Source organism: Apteryx mantelli, chromosome 13 (genome assembly GCF_036417845.1).
Source record: "Apteryx mantelli isolate bAptMan1 chromosome 13, bAptMan1.hap1, whole genome shotgun sequence".
NCBI lineage: Eukaryota > Metazoa > Chordata > Aves > Apterygiformes > Apterygidae > Apteryx > Apteryx mantelli.
In genome coordinates this window covers 4,126,232-4,140,594 of record NC_089990.1, presented here as the reverse complement: position 1 = coordinate 4,140,594, position 14,363 = coordinate 4,126,232, and the positions used below count along the sequence as shown (strand labels likewise).

The following is a 14,363-nucleotide window of genomic DNA, read 5'->3' as shown; positions in this document are numbered from 1 at the left end:
TTTGGTAACGTCGGGTCAAAAGGAAGCTATTGGAGCCCAGCACCTCTGCAAATTGGGTCACTTATTTTAGAGGCCTGAGCCTGGAACAGGATGTCTAACTTTCAAGTATGAGCACACTGGCCTTAATGGCTTCGAAATGGAAACTCGGAGTCCACAGAGCTTCTGTCTGGGGAACCTTTCTTCCTCCCCGCTGAGTGAAGGCTTTTTCCAGTCCCTATTTAAGCTTACTCTTAAAAAAAAGAGGAAAAAAAAAAAAAGAGGCACCAAAACAAAGATCAAACCCTCAGTAGCTGCTTGTGTTCGCATTAAACTTTGGGCACTTCAGTAGCTTTGCCAGTGATCCTCGTGACCACAGCCCTTTAATTACCGGGCGTTAAATTCTCCCGAGCGGAGCGTGGGGAGGAGGCCTGGGGCCGCCCGTGCGCACGTGGCCGTGCCCGGTGCGGGAAGGCGGACGGGCGGGCGCCCCACGCGCTGCGGGGACGCTGCCGGGTGCCGGGGGGACGTGGCACCGCGCGCTGCCCCTTGGGCAGCAAGATATTTCCTCTCCCCCCGAGAAGTGAAGATGCAGGAAGAGCAAAGCATGGATTTAATACCGAGATGCTGGAAAAGCCCGTGCATTGCCACCGGGCCAGCTGGGGAGCCAGGCTTCGTTCCAGGAAGAGATGTGTCATGCATCGTTTCTTAATACGAGGCCGGCGACGCGGCGTTCCTCGGCCACCGCCAGATGAAGGCTCGCGGGAGGCCCGTGGGCGGGCGCGTGGGTCCCGGGGGAGGCGCCGAGCCCTGCGTGGTCCGGAGGGCGCGTGGGGAGCATCCCTGAGAGTGAGGTCCTATGGCTGGGCTTGGGAGCGCTCCAGCATGGAGAAGAGCTGGTGCCCCTCCGGCGTTTGGAGATGCGGAGGAGCTGCCAACGCAGCCAGTGCCCTGGGACCGCACGGCACGGCATGGAGCGATTCCCCTTGCGGCACCCTCCGGGGCTGTGGCCCGGGCTCTCGCCCCAGGTGCGTCGTCTCCAGCCAAAGGGACCCTGGCACTTGGGAGAAGAAGCTGCGGGGTCTAAGCAAGGCGGCCGCTCCTCAGGGCTGGCTGCTGGAGCAGGGCCCTTGGCCAGCCGGGCTGGTCCGCGGTGTGGGACCTGGCACAGCTCGGCCTCGGCAGCCCGGCGTGCTGCGTTCGCGTCCCTCGGGAGCTGGAGGGAAGCGGGAAGGAGCCGGAGGGATTTCTGCCCTGCCTCAAATTCCGAAGCGGCACCTGGCCTCGCTCAGGTCACCGTGGAGGAGCTGTGTCATCTCAGGTGTTTTGGGAGCGCATGTTTTCGGCAGCTACGTTTCGGGCTCGCTGCCCGGGCATTGGGAAAATCGGTGTCCATGAGAAGGGCAGGAAAGTCTGGCGCCAAACAGAAGAGCGTGTCGGTGCTTCTCAGGGTGAGCCCAGGGAGCGCAAGCCAGCTGGGCGCGTTGCTGTGCGAGGACCGGGGCTCACTCCGGTGACATTAATTCATTAGCTCCGTGCGAACCCGAACCCGCTCCCCTCGGCAGCGGGAGCCTGCCGGCGCCGCGGGCTCCCCACGCGCCGACCCTGCTGCGCCGCGGGAGCCGTGCTCCGCTCCTCGGCGGCCCCGGGCTGGAGCCGCCGTGCGGTACCTGCGCGTTCGCAGCTAGCACCCACCGCTGCAGGGTCCTGCCACCGAGCAGCTGTTTTAGAAGCTGTAAATGCACAGTTTTCTCTATGATTTTACACCCTTTTAAAACAGCTAAGCAGGTGGAGCCTGGGCTACAAGCGGCCCAGCATGTCCACCCGGTTCAGGTGCCTTCTGTTGAGCATCTCCCCGCTCGGCCCCTGCCCCTGAGAGCTTTTAAAAGGATGTAAAGACCTAATTGCACTTATCCCCAGAGCCATTTCCTTCTGAGTGTTGCTAGTTATACCTGAGATGATATAAAGCAAAGGACATTAAAAGACAGATCCGACTTCTCACTCTGATCCAATCTGGGAGGCTTGCGCAAATAAAGCAGATAGGTCAGTATTTTGGTTCTTATGCGCCAGCCTAGAGTGACAAATAGTTGTTCTGTGCCGCGCATCTCCATGTGCGTGACATACAGGGCATGCAGGCCTCCTGCAGAGACCAGCTCTGGGATTTGTCAGCCCTGAGGCTCCTGTTTCAGTCCTGGTGCTGGTTAGGACAGTAGCTGTTTTATATGTGGGCACAAGCCGGTTGCTGTAGGGCTCAGATGTTTGCAGCAAGCTTATTTTGTCTGGAGGAGGTTCATGAGACCCCAGCCTCTGCGGATTGGCCGCTGTGCTGGATCTATGGGGGATGTGGATCTGTTACACAGCTTCGGGATTTGGGCTCCAGAGAGAATATCTTGAACTTTCAGTTCAGGATTTCCCCGCTTAGCTCCTGGTGCGTCAGTCATGACAGTAGTCCTCATGGAAACGCTGCGGGACAGGGCTCCCTCCCTCTGAAACAAGCTAACAGACCTGCTCCATTTTCATTTAATTGTAGCCTTTCTTTTGGTTGGAAATCCTGAAAAATCTTCACGTTTTACAATCCTACCTTTGTCCTATCAGATGATAACAATAGAAATGGAAGGGAAGGGATGATATGCTGCAAGTAGGTGGAGCACGGCTGCCTGCAGGTGACTTATGTTAGTGACCCTGAGCTGATGGGACCAGTCACCCATTCAAAACATGGCCCAAATGGTAGCTGTCTCTCTCAGATGGCTGCTCAGAGGTGATATCTGGCTGCATCCAAAGGTGTTTCTGAAAGGGCACATCCTGCCCCTTAGGTGTGTCGGAGCACCGCCGGCTGCCTTGCTGCTCCTTGCACGGGCTGCACGGAAGCAGCAGAATCTCTGCAGCCCGGGGTGGCTGCGGGCTGGTGGGGAGAGGAGACGTCTCTCCTGCCCTGCACACAGACCTGCAGCCTCCTCCTGGCATTAGCCTCGGTGCCAGCTGCCTTCGAACTGTCCCTGTGCTCTCCCTGGGCCTCTTGGGGCCCGACCTTCAAACCTCACCACCTTTAGCCCCCTACTCCCTTCCACATCTCTAGCTGCCCAGATCTTCCCAACAGCTGTCCTCTGCCTCTACCCTCGAGCCTAGATCAGTCTCTTCGCGTATGTGGAGGGACTCTCCTCTTGCCCAAGGCCCTCCTTGAGTCATGCCTTCCCCGCAGCCTCCAGACAGCAAGCCTGAGGATTTGTGCAGCCCCTTGTGCCTCTGCCTGATTTAGGGTGTCCTGGGCACTTGCAGCTCCGCTGGGCTTGAGTGGGCGTTCTGCCACATGAGCACCGCAGGGCAGGGACCTCTTCTCCTTCCATTTGTACAGCCCTCAGCACAAACAGAGCTTGGTAAATAATAATAATAGTGTGATGAAGCATTTCAGATGGAAGAGATCTGACAGCCCCCATTGAATGTGACGTGAATGCACAGCTCTCTTCCCTCTCCTCCCTGCATGCGACAACCCCATGCTCCTTAGGGCAGGAATTACTTACCATTCCCTATAGAGTTGAGGGCATGGTTAGTTCACCAGCACGTTCCTGCTGCCCAGCAAAAAAAATAGTAATGTTCTCTCCCCTCCTCTGGCTGGCAGACGGCTTGGTACATGTGATGCCTGATGGAGAAATGCAGTAGCTTTTCATTTTCAGGGCCTCCGTCCGTCTCTGAGTCTTAGTTTGGTCTTGTCTGGCTCAGTGGAAATACAGGCAAGGTGCAAACACTGGGATCTTTGCAAGCAGAAGTCGGAGATTATGTCTAAACACCTTTCGTATAGTAATGGAATAGCTGGCCACAGGAGGCAAACAGGGGTTTCCTGGTCTGAATTCCTTCTGACCATGTGTGACTTTGCTTTAAGCAGCCACTCGCATTCAGCATCTCCTGGGTCCCATCTGGAGCCTGAGTGGGAAAGTGTGCTCCTAGCAGTATTTTGAGATGTAAAAATCACTAGTGTGGAATGACTGTGAAGGATGCTCAGTGCACAGTGAGCAGGCTCGACAAAATATGTCCTTAGGGCTCGCCACTGTGCGAGTGAGGCAATGCGATGTGTGATTTGTGGGCTATTAGTAATTCAACAAAGAGACTGCAGTGGGGCTCACTGGAGGACGCAGGCTGGATCTGCAGGAGCCTCTATAACATAATCGTACGTAGCATTTCTCCCTGGGAGGGATCCAAAGCGTCATTTGTGGGGTTGAATTCATGTCATAAATCACGGGGCACATGACAGACTGCATTCGCTTAGACTGCCTCTTCTGCATCCTTCCTGGAAACTCATCTAATCAGAGCTGGCCTCTGGCACACCAAGGTTCAAACATCCACCATTTGTTAATTGCTGGCAGTAGAAGTGCTTCTTTTTTGCCTTGAAATGTGGAATCCCTTCCTAGAATTGCGTTGGGGACTAATAAAAGCCAGTGCCCGATTTAATATATGCTATCTCACAAATTATCTGGATTAAATACAAGGACTGTGTACTGCCAGAGAGGGGATATTCCCAGTTTATCACTGCTTCTGGGCCATGGAGATCCCAAGACACTGGACCTGAAAACTGTGATGCTCTTATGTGCGTGGGAGGAGTTTGGCAGGAGTGCTTGGAAGTGGTCATATTTGCCTGAGCTACAGAATTAATTGCCATAAAAACTATGGTTTTGTAACCAATAGTTACAGCTGCAGGAAAGATCAGAAAGCATCTGAATAAATCAAATTAACTACCTCCAGCTCCATCCTTATGAGAGCAGAACCTTTCAGGGTAAGATCAAAACCACAGTCTTGTTGACCACTAGCTCTCCCACCTATGATACTAAGAGAGTGAGAAGTCCAGGAATACAGTCAGCTAAAACAGGAGGAGGTGGAGACTGCTGTTCTGCGTTATTTGAGGAGGTTATTCTCTGCCGGAGGCTCAGAGGAGGCATATAAACTCAGAGGAGGGCAGTGAGGTGGCAGTCTACCCCTGAAAAAAGCATAGAAGACTCTCAGAGGCCATCCAGCCATGCAGTCCGACCACTCACGTTGCTGGACAGACAGTGGTTCCCGTTAATTGCTACGCTTGCCTGTGCCTTGACTTCTTTGCTCCTGACTCTGGATGTGATGTTTTTGCTGCCCAAAGGCAGAGAGTTCACCTCCACCTTGCAGCTCATGTCTCTTAGTGTTTCCTGTTCTACCTCGGGCTGCCGTTCTCTGTGCGAGCCTTGGCATCACATCGCGAATCTTGCGAAAGCCCTGACCTCCCGGCTTTCACCGTGCCGCGTGCCCTCGTGTGCCAGCGAGGAATAACCGGCCTCGTGTGAGGCTGGAGCGCCTCGTCTTTCGCGCCTGCTCCCTCACGCTCCTGTGCAGAAGCAAAGCGTTAGAGAAACGCTCTCCCCGGCCTCCCTCGCTCGGGACTCGGGGAAGGGGAAGGGGAAGGGGAAGGGGCGCCCGAGGGGGCGGCGCGGGGCGGCGGCAGCGCGTTCAGGAGGTTGCGGCGCTGGACAGCTCCGGCGCGGCTCGGCCCGGTCTGGCCCGGCCCGGCCCGGCCCGGCGCGGCGCGGCCTCCTCCTCTTCGCTTTGGGGCTACAAGCCCTTGCGGCTCTCTTCCCCCAAAAGAGCCTCCCCCTCTCTTTAGGGCCTCGTGCCCGCCGCACGTCTTTCCCCGCGTTTCTCCTGCGCCAGCCCCCGCTGGCCTGCGTCGCAGCCTCGCCTGCTTCCTCCCCGCACGCAATCAGCCGCCCCGAAGCTGGAGGCTGTCTCTTCGCCACCGTCTTGCTCCGATGGCCAGCTCTGCCTCCTCTCTCGTCACGCAGCATTAGTATTGACTTGGTCGGACGCGGAGCTGGAAGCAAAGCGGAGCTGCAGGGAGACTGGAGAGGCTGCTGGGCTAAGGGGGAGCGGCTCCCGGAGGGAGCCAAATTGAAGGGAGGCCGTAAAGTGTGCATCAAGCTAATGGACAGAGGACAGCCCGGATGGGGGGATGTGGGAGAAAGGCCTGGAGAGAGATTTATGGGGAGCCCTGCGAGAGAGGGGTGATGGCTGCTCAGCAGGCATGTGCGTGGAGGTGCAGAGGACGACCCAGGGGTGCCGAGCAGAGGGCTGGCCCCGAGGGTGATGGGGAAGGGGGAGCGAACACTGCTCTCCCAAGGTACGATGGCATCATGCTTAGTAGGGGCAGCAGCAGCTGCTTAAATCAGCAGACTGTTAGCACCTGCCCTCAGGGTTGGTCTGCTGACAATATATCCCTCCCTCAGGACTTCCTTCCCTAGTAATGTGGATTTAAAGGAAGTTATGGTGCTGGTGTGGTTCTGGCCTGAGGCTGGGAGAGCTTCCAGTCTTCCCAGTCTCCCTCCCAGCAGCTGAGGCCACAGGGTGTGTTTGAGGCCACGCCAGGCCTGAGGAGGGGAGCCTTGCCCAGAGCCATGCTGCAGCAACACACCTGTCCCCGGCAGGCAGGCACCTGGGAGGAGGGACAACCGCAGAGCGCTTCCTAAATTGCTTTCCTGCCTAGCCTGCTGGGTCCCGGTGCAAGGCGAGGGGAGAGGCTGTGCGCTGCGAAGGGCTGGGTTCGTAGCTCGGCTCAGCTCTGTGACATTCCGCTTTTGTCCCCTCACAGGCCAACCCTGCTCCCATCATCGTGAACACAGACTCGCTGGAACAAGGGCTCTCTGTAAGTCTCCTGGTTTTGTTTCACTTCTTTTGAACTAACAGTTTGTTTTCCCTACTCGGTGGTGCGGGAATGGCTTCTCCAGCCCAGGGAGGCCCTGGTTGGGTGGCAGGGGAGCCTGCTACCTGCGCTGTGTCCCTGCAGCACCCCCTGCCTGCAAACCTCGCTGGGGCCGCTCTGCGGCCGCGTCATGCTGAGTAGAGCCTGGACCAGGGGGCAAGTGCTGTTGGGGCACCAGCGCAGGAAGGGTACGAGGCAGGAGACCCTGCTGCTGTGGGTAACAAGGCCATCTCAGCAGTGCTTGGTGGCTCTGAGTGTTAACAGCCATAGTGCATTTTGCGCTTTTGGCTTAGCGTAAAGATAATCCTCCTAGGTTTGTTGCAGAGAGGGTTTGTGAGCTGCTGCATCCCTTAGCAGAACATCTACAAATCAAATCCTGCAGGGAGGAGGAGGCAGCGGGGCAGGAAGCTGCTGAATGGCTGCATGGATTTCTGCAGCGCTGGCTCCGTGCTCATGGGGTGTTTTTCCCCAGAAGGGAGCTCAATTGACAGGTTGCCAGTGTTGTGTGTTTTACACCTGGTCTTGTGATGCAGCAGATCACAGCCGCCTTCCGCATTAATGAAGGGGCACCAGGACTCGGTGGTGGTGTTGACTAGCCTTTGGACTCCGGGTGGAAGGTTGCAGGTCACTTCCTTTCGTTGCACCTTCCCTGCAAAGAATGGCAGGTTTCAGCCTGCAGCAAGTTCTGCAATAAGCTCGATGCACATCAGATCCACGCTGGGCTAACGGGTCAGAGCTAGCTAAAGGAAGGGGACCCCAGCCAGGCCCTCTGTGAGCCTGGCCTTGCTGTTTAATTGTGCTTTGAATGCTGAACCAAAACCACTTGGCATTCAGGAGGAGCTTAGATGGTTCCTCTCTCAGCATGGTGGTGCTGGGTCCAGCAGCCTCATGCAAACATGGCAGAAGAGAACGATCGTCCCCAAAGGCTTCTCTCTCCAAACCCGTGACTTGGCATGGTATTTGTGGGGGTGGACACCTTTTCCAGGGTGCTGGGCAGCTCCCGGGGCTGCAGGGAAGTGCTACCTTGCAGCCTGCTTTCTGTGCTCACCAGGATCGAAGCGAGCGTGGTTTTACAGGGAGCTCAAAAGGGCAGTGTCCTCTAGAGGGGAGGAACGCGCCGCAAGACTGGAGCAGGGCGAGTGAGGCTTTCCCTGTGGGCAGGACAGGGAGGTATTTGTGGACTGACAGTCTGATTCCTGTCTGGTTTGCACCCTCCCTCCCCTGGGTGGATGTCGCTGGCCCCTCTCTCCCTGCTCAGCTCTTCTTCTCCATGCCATGTCCTCCTTTCCCCAAGCTCAGCAGCGCGTGGAGGGGAGCGCGGGCTGTGCCCGCTCCAGGCCTGCGATCCCAAGGGCAGCGAGAGATGAGCGCCAGGGCCAACGACAGACTCTGCCACCCCAGCCGGGCCCTCGAGCCCTGCAGAAGCTGGCAGCAGCGAGCCCACCTGCGGGGACGGCAGCTGCATCCTCCCCGCCACGCTGCGGCCCTGCGCCGCGGTCTGGCCCGGCTCTCAGCCCTCGCTCTTCTGCCCTCTTGCGCGTGCTGCCTCCTCCCCTCCATCTCGTTAATCCCACATCCCTGTCACCCCCTTTCCTTGCATCTTGGCCGTGCAGTAAAACCCCGAGCGCCGGCGGGTGCTGGCCGGTGCGCATTGGGGCAGGGCTGGCACGGAGCGAAGGGGAGAGCCGCAGTGCCCGGCGGGAGCCAGGGATGGGGCGGGAGATGGATGGGGAAAGGCTGAGGGGCACCGCAGAGTCCCTGCTGAGCTCCGCCTCAGTCCCTTGCCCAGGACCTCTTTTTTGTAGGGGTGACCTTAAAAAAAAGGGGCAGGCTGAGGCTGCTGCGCTGCCTGTTGTCCTCTAGACTGAATTGGGGAACATGCCCTGCGGCAGTGCCGTGCCGGAGGGTGCTCCTCATCCGGGTCCCCGGGGTAAGGCCCCCTCCCCAGCCTCAGTTCATCTCCTATCGAAGCTCCGGCTTGGAAACCCTCCCTTCCTTCCCTGTCGTGTCATAACAGCACAGATACGAGCCTCCCCCGCCGCAAACGCGGTGCCAAGCGGCTTGCGGCGAACGTGTGTCTGACAAGGCTGTACCCCCCGCTCGGAGCCGGGGAGAGCCCTGCTCAGCCCCGCCGTCTCCTCCAGGGAACTCGGGTCCCAGAAAAATGGGGCTCAAAAACTCAAATTCGGCACAGTGCTGCAGGTCAGCAAAGGAATGGCAATAGGGGCTTTATCCAGAAGAGAACGCTAAAATGGCAAGCCTGGGAGCACTTCTTTTAACAAAAACAAAGGCTGAAGCCTGTTGGTACAGTTTGTATTTGGAAGAGTTAATGTCACTTCTTCCAGTCTTTAATTACTTAACTATTCAGTGTTTTACTTAATGATAAACAGATGGATGTAGCCTAGTTCCTTCCTGTTCTAGCTCCATTGATTTTGTTGGACTAGCTGCTGGGCTGAATTTGGCCCCGGCTGTTTATCAAGAAGTCTGCTCCACATTTCAGTCTCTCTGTCCACCCACCTCCGTCCCCAAGAGCATGTGGCACTAGCAGCGCCGCAAGGTAAGCGCTGCGGAGCCGGGCCCCGCTCGCCTGCGACCGAGCCCTGTGCCCAGCACCTCCAGCATGCAACAACCAAACAAAATTGCATGCAAACCAAAAAAAATCATGAAATTCCTGCTGCATTGAAAGGATCCCATGAAGAATAATCCTTGTGCTAGAGGCAGGTTTGCATGAACCCACCTGTAAGTGAGAATACACTTCCCGTGTGTCCCTGGCTCCCCCATGCCCTTGCCCAGGGCTCTGCTGCTCCCTTCCTAGGGGAGGGAGCCCATGATCCCCTCGCAGAGTGCCCTTTGGGATGCACCCTGTCCAGACAGCCCCTGCCAGGGCTGCAGTGTCCTTCCCATGTCCCCAAGTGACTTCTTGTCAAACCAGGTGTGCTGCACACCCCCGCTAGAGCTCTGTCTCCGAGCAGAAGTGTCCCCCTGAGCTGCTGACAGGCTTGGTGGGGGATCACCTGTGCCAGCTCAAGGGTGTTGCACCCAGTTACGCTTATTTATTTTGCACAGCGGGTCCGTGGACGGAGCCTAGGAAGCAGGGTTCCCGTTGCAGACAGTGGTCTCTGTGTTTTGGAGCTGCCTCTCTGAAGCTGAGGCTATTTATTGCTGCCAAGGGTGCACGGAGGCTGCTGCCAAGCAGCCCAAGAGCGAGCAGGGAAGGTTGCTCCAAAGCCCTGTGATCTTCTCGAGGAGTCGAGGGCTTCGTAGCCCCGTTCCCTGGGGCTCCCAGGCGGTTGCCCCGCTGCCTCCTCGCTCCCAGCTTCGAAGCTCCTCTAAAAGCCAGGTCCAAGCAGGCGAAGCGCTTCCTCGGAGAGCCTGATCCCTGCCGGAGGAGCCGCAAGCAGGGTCTGCGCGTGGCCGAGCACAGAGACAACCTCCTCGCGCGGCGCCCGCCCCGGCTCCCAGCAGAAGCCATGGGGCAGAGCCAGGACCAGCAGGGCAGAACCTGCTCCAAAGCCTGGAAAGGCAGGAAAATGCAACCCAAACGGCCGCCTTCACGCGTCGCACAAGCGCTCTCGCGCGCCTCAGGCCGTAGGTTAGCGCAGCTGCGGTAGCGCTGTACCTGGGCTAGCGATGCCCGCGCCGGCGCCGTTGCAGCGGCCCTCCAGCGAGCGGCCGGCAGCTCGGCGCGTGGGCTGGGCGCAGGCTGATGGAGAAGGCTGTCACGCTGTGATTCAGCCGCCTTCCTCCTGCCTCTGCTTAGCAGGCTCGTAACCGGTGCCCTTTGGCAAGCTGCTCTGCCGAAGGGGGCCTGAGATACGGCATTTATTTCCTCCGTGCACAAGTGCAAAAACTGGGGGCAGAGCGTGCTGAGGGCAGGCGGGTGGGTCGCTCTCCCCGCGTCCCGTCTCTCTGCAGTCCGTTGAGCTGTCCGGGTTGGTTTTTAAGAACCCCATCTTAGGCTTCTAAATTTGACTTTTTCCCCCCCTCCTTTATAAATGGACTCTCTAGCAAATCGCAGCGCGCGGTCCACGTGCAACGGCGCGGTGTTGGCCGGCTGAGCCGGCAGACAGCTTGCGGTAGCGCTGGAAGGTGTGCGCTCTTCTGTTTATCGCATGAGTGTTAACTCTGCAGCCTTCTGTTGATGATTTAAATGTCATCGTTGCTAACTCTTTCCCTGCTGCTCCGAGCACGGAAAAGAAGAGTAGGCCGGAGAGGGGCGCTTCTTCCTGCGGCCTCAGGTGGGCTCGCTGTGTGGGTAGGGCTCGGAAAAAAACACCACTTACTCCCTTCCCCTTCGAACCAGCTGTTGATGAGGCTTGGGAACAGCTAATTAGCCTCCGACCCCTCGGTGAAATGTTACTCGGGGGGGGGCTGAGGGAGTGGGGACGCTCGCGGCTGCCGGTGAGGCACGGACCCTGCGAGGTGTCGCCCTTCCCGGAGCCCCGGCGCTGGCTCGTGAGCAGGGGTGGCAAACCGAGGCCGCGGCCGTCCTGGTGGGCGCAGCACGGCTCGGCTTTGCCGTCAGGGAGCGACTGTATTCCGTGTTCAGACGCCGGAGCGTTTGCTTTGTTGGCTCGTTACCGTGGTTACGTGGTATATATTAAGTTCTCCGTTTGGCTTCCTTATGCAATTAGCTGTCGTCTGTTGCATGAATTTGGGAAACGTAATCAAAGCTCCGACTTCTCGTCGGGCGCTGGCCGGCCTCGGAGCGCCGGGCTGCTCCCCGCGTGCGCCGCGGCGTGTCCGCAGGGAGCGGCGCAAAGGGCTGCTCGGCGCTGACGGTCCCCAGGCATCGATGGCGGGGACGTCCCCGTGCTTCCCCGCCCGCTCCCGTCGGAGGTCTCCGCGGGGTCGGGCGCCGAGGCCGGCTCTGCGTCCGCCCCCCCTGCCCGCGCCTTTCCCGCGGCAGCGCCGGGGGCTGCTGCTCTTTCGCTGGGGCTCGCGCGCTGCTGGCACTCTCCGCGGCTCACAGATTGTCAACGTTTTCGGCACATCCCCATCCTGTAGGTATGTATGTGCTGTTCCTCCGTGCCCGTGGGTGTGCATACGGCTGTCTGTGTGGCAATAGCGTTTAATGCCAAAGCACAGAGGACAGCGTGTGTAGTAACGGAGGCTGCCAGAAATCCGAGTTGCTGGAAAGCTGCGGAGAAGCAAAGCCATGAACCGAGCGCGAGGCTCCCGGCTGCAACGACAAGGCGAACCCGGAGCCTTGGGCGAGGGAGGTTGTAAAGGTGGCACAGGACAAAGCGCCGGCTCCGCTTTCCAAGCTGGGATTAGTCTGTGCGGTGGGATGCGAGGAGGGAAAGGCCTGTGGCCCACTGACATTGCAGCAGGAGAGGACACTGTTTCCCATGCTGAGGTTTGCCTTGAACTGTGGCTAATCGCACCGTTCCCAGCAGGAATCCAGCCATGTGGTGTCTGTGCCCCCATATCCTCATGGACAGAGGGAGAGACGGAGGAGAGGGCTCTCCCAGTGTTTCTAGCTTGGATGTCCTGATGTCTTGAAACCCTTCCAGTAGGGTGGCCTTGTCCAACTCCAGGCCAAGCACATGTTTTCACAGCTATAGAAACCTCAACCCTGCTGCCCAGGCTGTGTTAGAGGTGTCCAGGTAGTGGGGCCTGGCGTCCAGGAGCAGTCAGTGGGGCCTGAGAAGGACTGGGCACCAGTGGGGCTGGACTGCCCCTCTGCAACCGGCCCTCGCAATGGTGGGAGGTTAGTGAGCCCCATAGAGGACTTGTGTAAAGAGACCACGACAGCAGGAAAGCCGTGGGGGGCTAAGACATGGAAGAAGGTCGCCACGGCCCCCGAGAGACATGATCAGAGCATGAGAAGAGGAGCTGAAGTTAGGGCTTCCCAGCAGGATGGGATAGCAGGAGGTCCAGGTGTGACTCGCTGTGAGGGCAGTACCGGAGCTGAGCACCTTGGGGCTTCGCCAGGAGACCTCCTTCCAGGCACTGAGAGCGCCATGGGCTGGATGAGATGCAGCTCAGCACCGATCTTGCACCCCTGGCCAAAGGCAAGCTGATGTGCTCCATCTCCGCACACTCACAGGCTGACAGCTTGTCCAGGCACCCGAGGCCGTAGCGCTGTGACATGGGTGTTCATGGCCAAGATCAGGTGGCCACGTGCACCGTCCCTCCTTGCCCAGCAGCCCAGGGAGGAGGTGCTGCTTTCTGAGCTCCCATGGGTGCAAGTTGTCCATCTACCATACACGGGCTTGGAGAGCTCAGAGCTGTGTTGGGCTCTGCGGGTCGGGCTGCTAGGGCTTCCCACCAAGGCAATCCCACGAAACGCTGCCAGCAGAAACGTGGCAAGCAAGGCAGATAGCTGAAGAGAGGCCTGGGGAAGATGGGAATCATTGGCGGAGGAGGGCAGAGCTGGGAAGGAGTTTGTAAAGTCACTGAACCCAGCCCTGCTCCCCTCCTGCCTGTCTTCCTTGCGTTTTCCTCGCACCTCTGATAAGGAGGATGCCGCAGTCCTCGCAGGCTGTCCGGCTTGGTGCTGCATAGCCTTTTTACACCCAAACTTTCCTAATGCCTAATCTGAATCTACCCTGCTTCAATTTAAGCTCCTGACTCCTTGCCTTGGCCATAGTGGACATAAAAGACCTGAACAATTTTGAAGCTGGCCCTGCTTTGAGAGGAGTTGGGCAGAGATCTCCAAAGGTCCCTTCCAGCCTAATTTATTCTGCAGCCTCTCTGACAGGTGATTGCCCTCCCTTCCATAGTTAGCGTTTGTATTTGTATTTTCCTTCCATCTTGTCTTTTTGGACAAAACCACCTGGGTCTCTTCAGCCTCCTGCCTTAGCCGATGCTCTCTAGAGTCCTGCTCTTGTCTCACGGCTCTCAACCCATCCTTCTCGAAATGCGGTACCCACAGCTGAATGCAGGACTTCTTTGGCCGAGGCCCTACCAGTGCTGGGTGGAGAGAGGATGAGGGCACGCATCCCGGGGTGATGTATCCCAGGGGTGATGTATCCCAGGGGTGACGCATCCCGGGGTCAGATCCCGGGCTGCTGTTCCACCCGGACGCCCGATTATTCCCACCTATAGCTAGGGCCCTGCAGCTGCTTTGCCGAGTTTCGTTCTGTCGTATCAGATGACGTCTTCAGCGTAAATGATGTCTTCGGTGTGAATAGCGTTTGCGGTCCCCTTAGCCTGGAGGGTCGGCACTCGGGGTCGCGGGAGGCTCGTGGCGCGGCGGAGAGGCCGGGATGCGGCCGGGGAGCCGGCGGCGCTGCCTCCCGCGACGCGCTTGGGCAAACGGCGCGGAGCAGCCGCGCGGTTATTCGGCGGCGGCGCCGCTCAGCGCCTGCCTTGGCCGCGCTCGCGGGCCTTTTGTGCTCCCTTTCTATCAATCTCCGAGGGGGCCTGTTCGGTGACAGGAACGTCGCAGAGCGGCGGCGCGGCTCCAGAGGAGCTATTCACGGGCGCCCCGGCGGGCGCGGGCGCCGCACAAGGGGACCTGTGTCCCGGCGCGGCCGCGTTGGGGTATGGAGCGCTCCGAGCAAGCTGCTGCGTGCCAGCCGCGAGCCATCAATTAGCCGCCGACGGACGAGCCCCGTTGCAGACCCCGGAAACGGGTCGGAGCCGGAGGGCGGCTCGCGGCGGAGGGACCCGGCTCCCGCTTGCCCCTTGCCTGGCCGTGGAGACCCGGCTGCCTTCGGCCCCTTAT

The 14,363-nt window shown here is 58.7% G+C and overlaps 1 protein-coding gene across 1 annotated transcript in view; it reads left to right on the top strand.

The window, feature by feature from the left end:
- The window catches only part of DLG3 (discs large MAGUK scaffold protein 3), a 60,918-nt gene that overhangs the window by 6,841 nt on the left and 39,714 nt on the right, over positions 1 to 14,363 (top strand). The window contains exon 2 of the mRNA XM_067303972.1: positions 6,578 to 6,631. Within this exon, the coding sequence (XP_067160073.1) occupies positions 6,578 to 6,631 (54 nt within the window). The remainder of the gene's footprint in view (positions 1 to 6,577; positions 6,632 to 14,363) is intronic.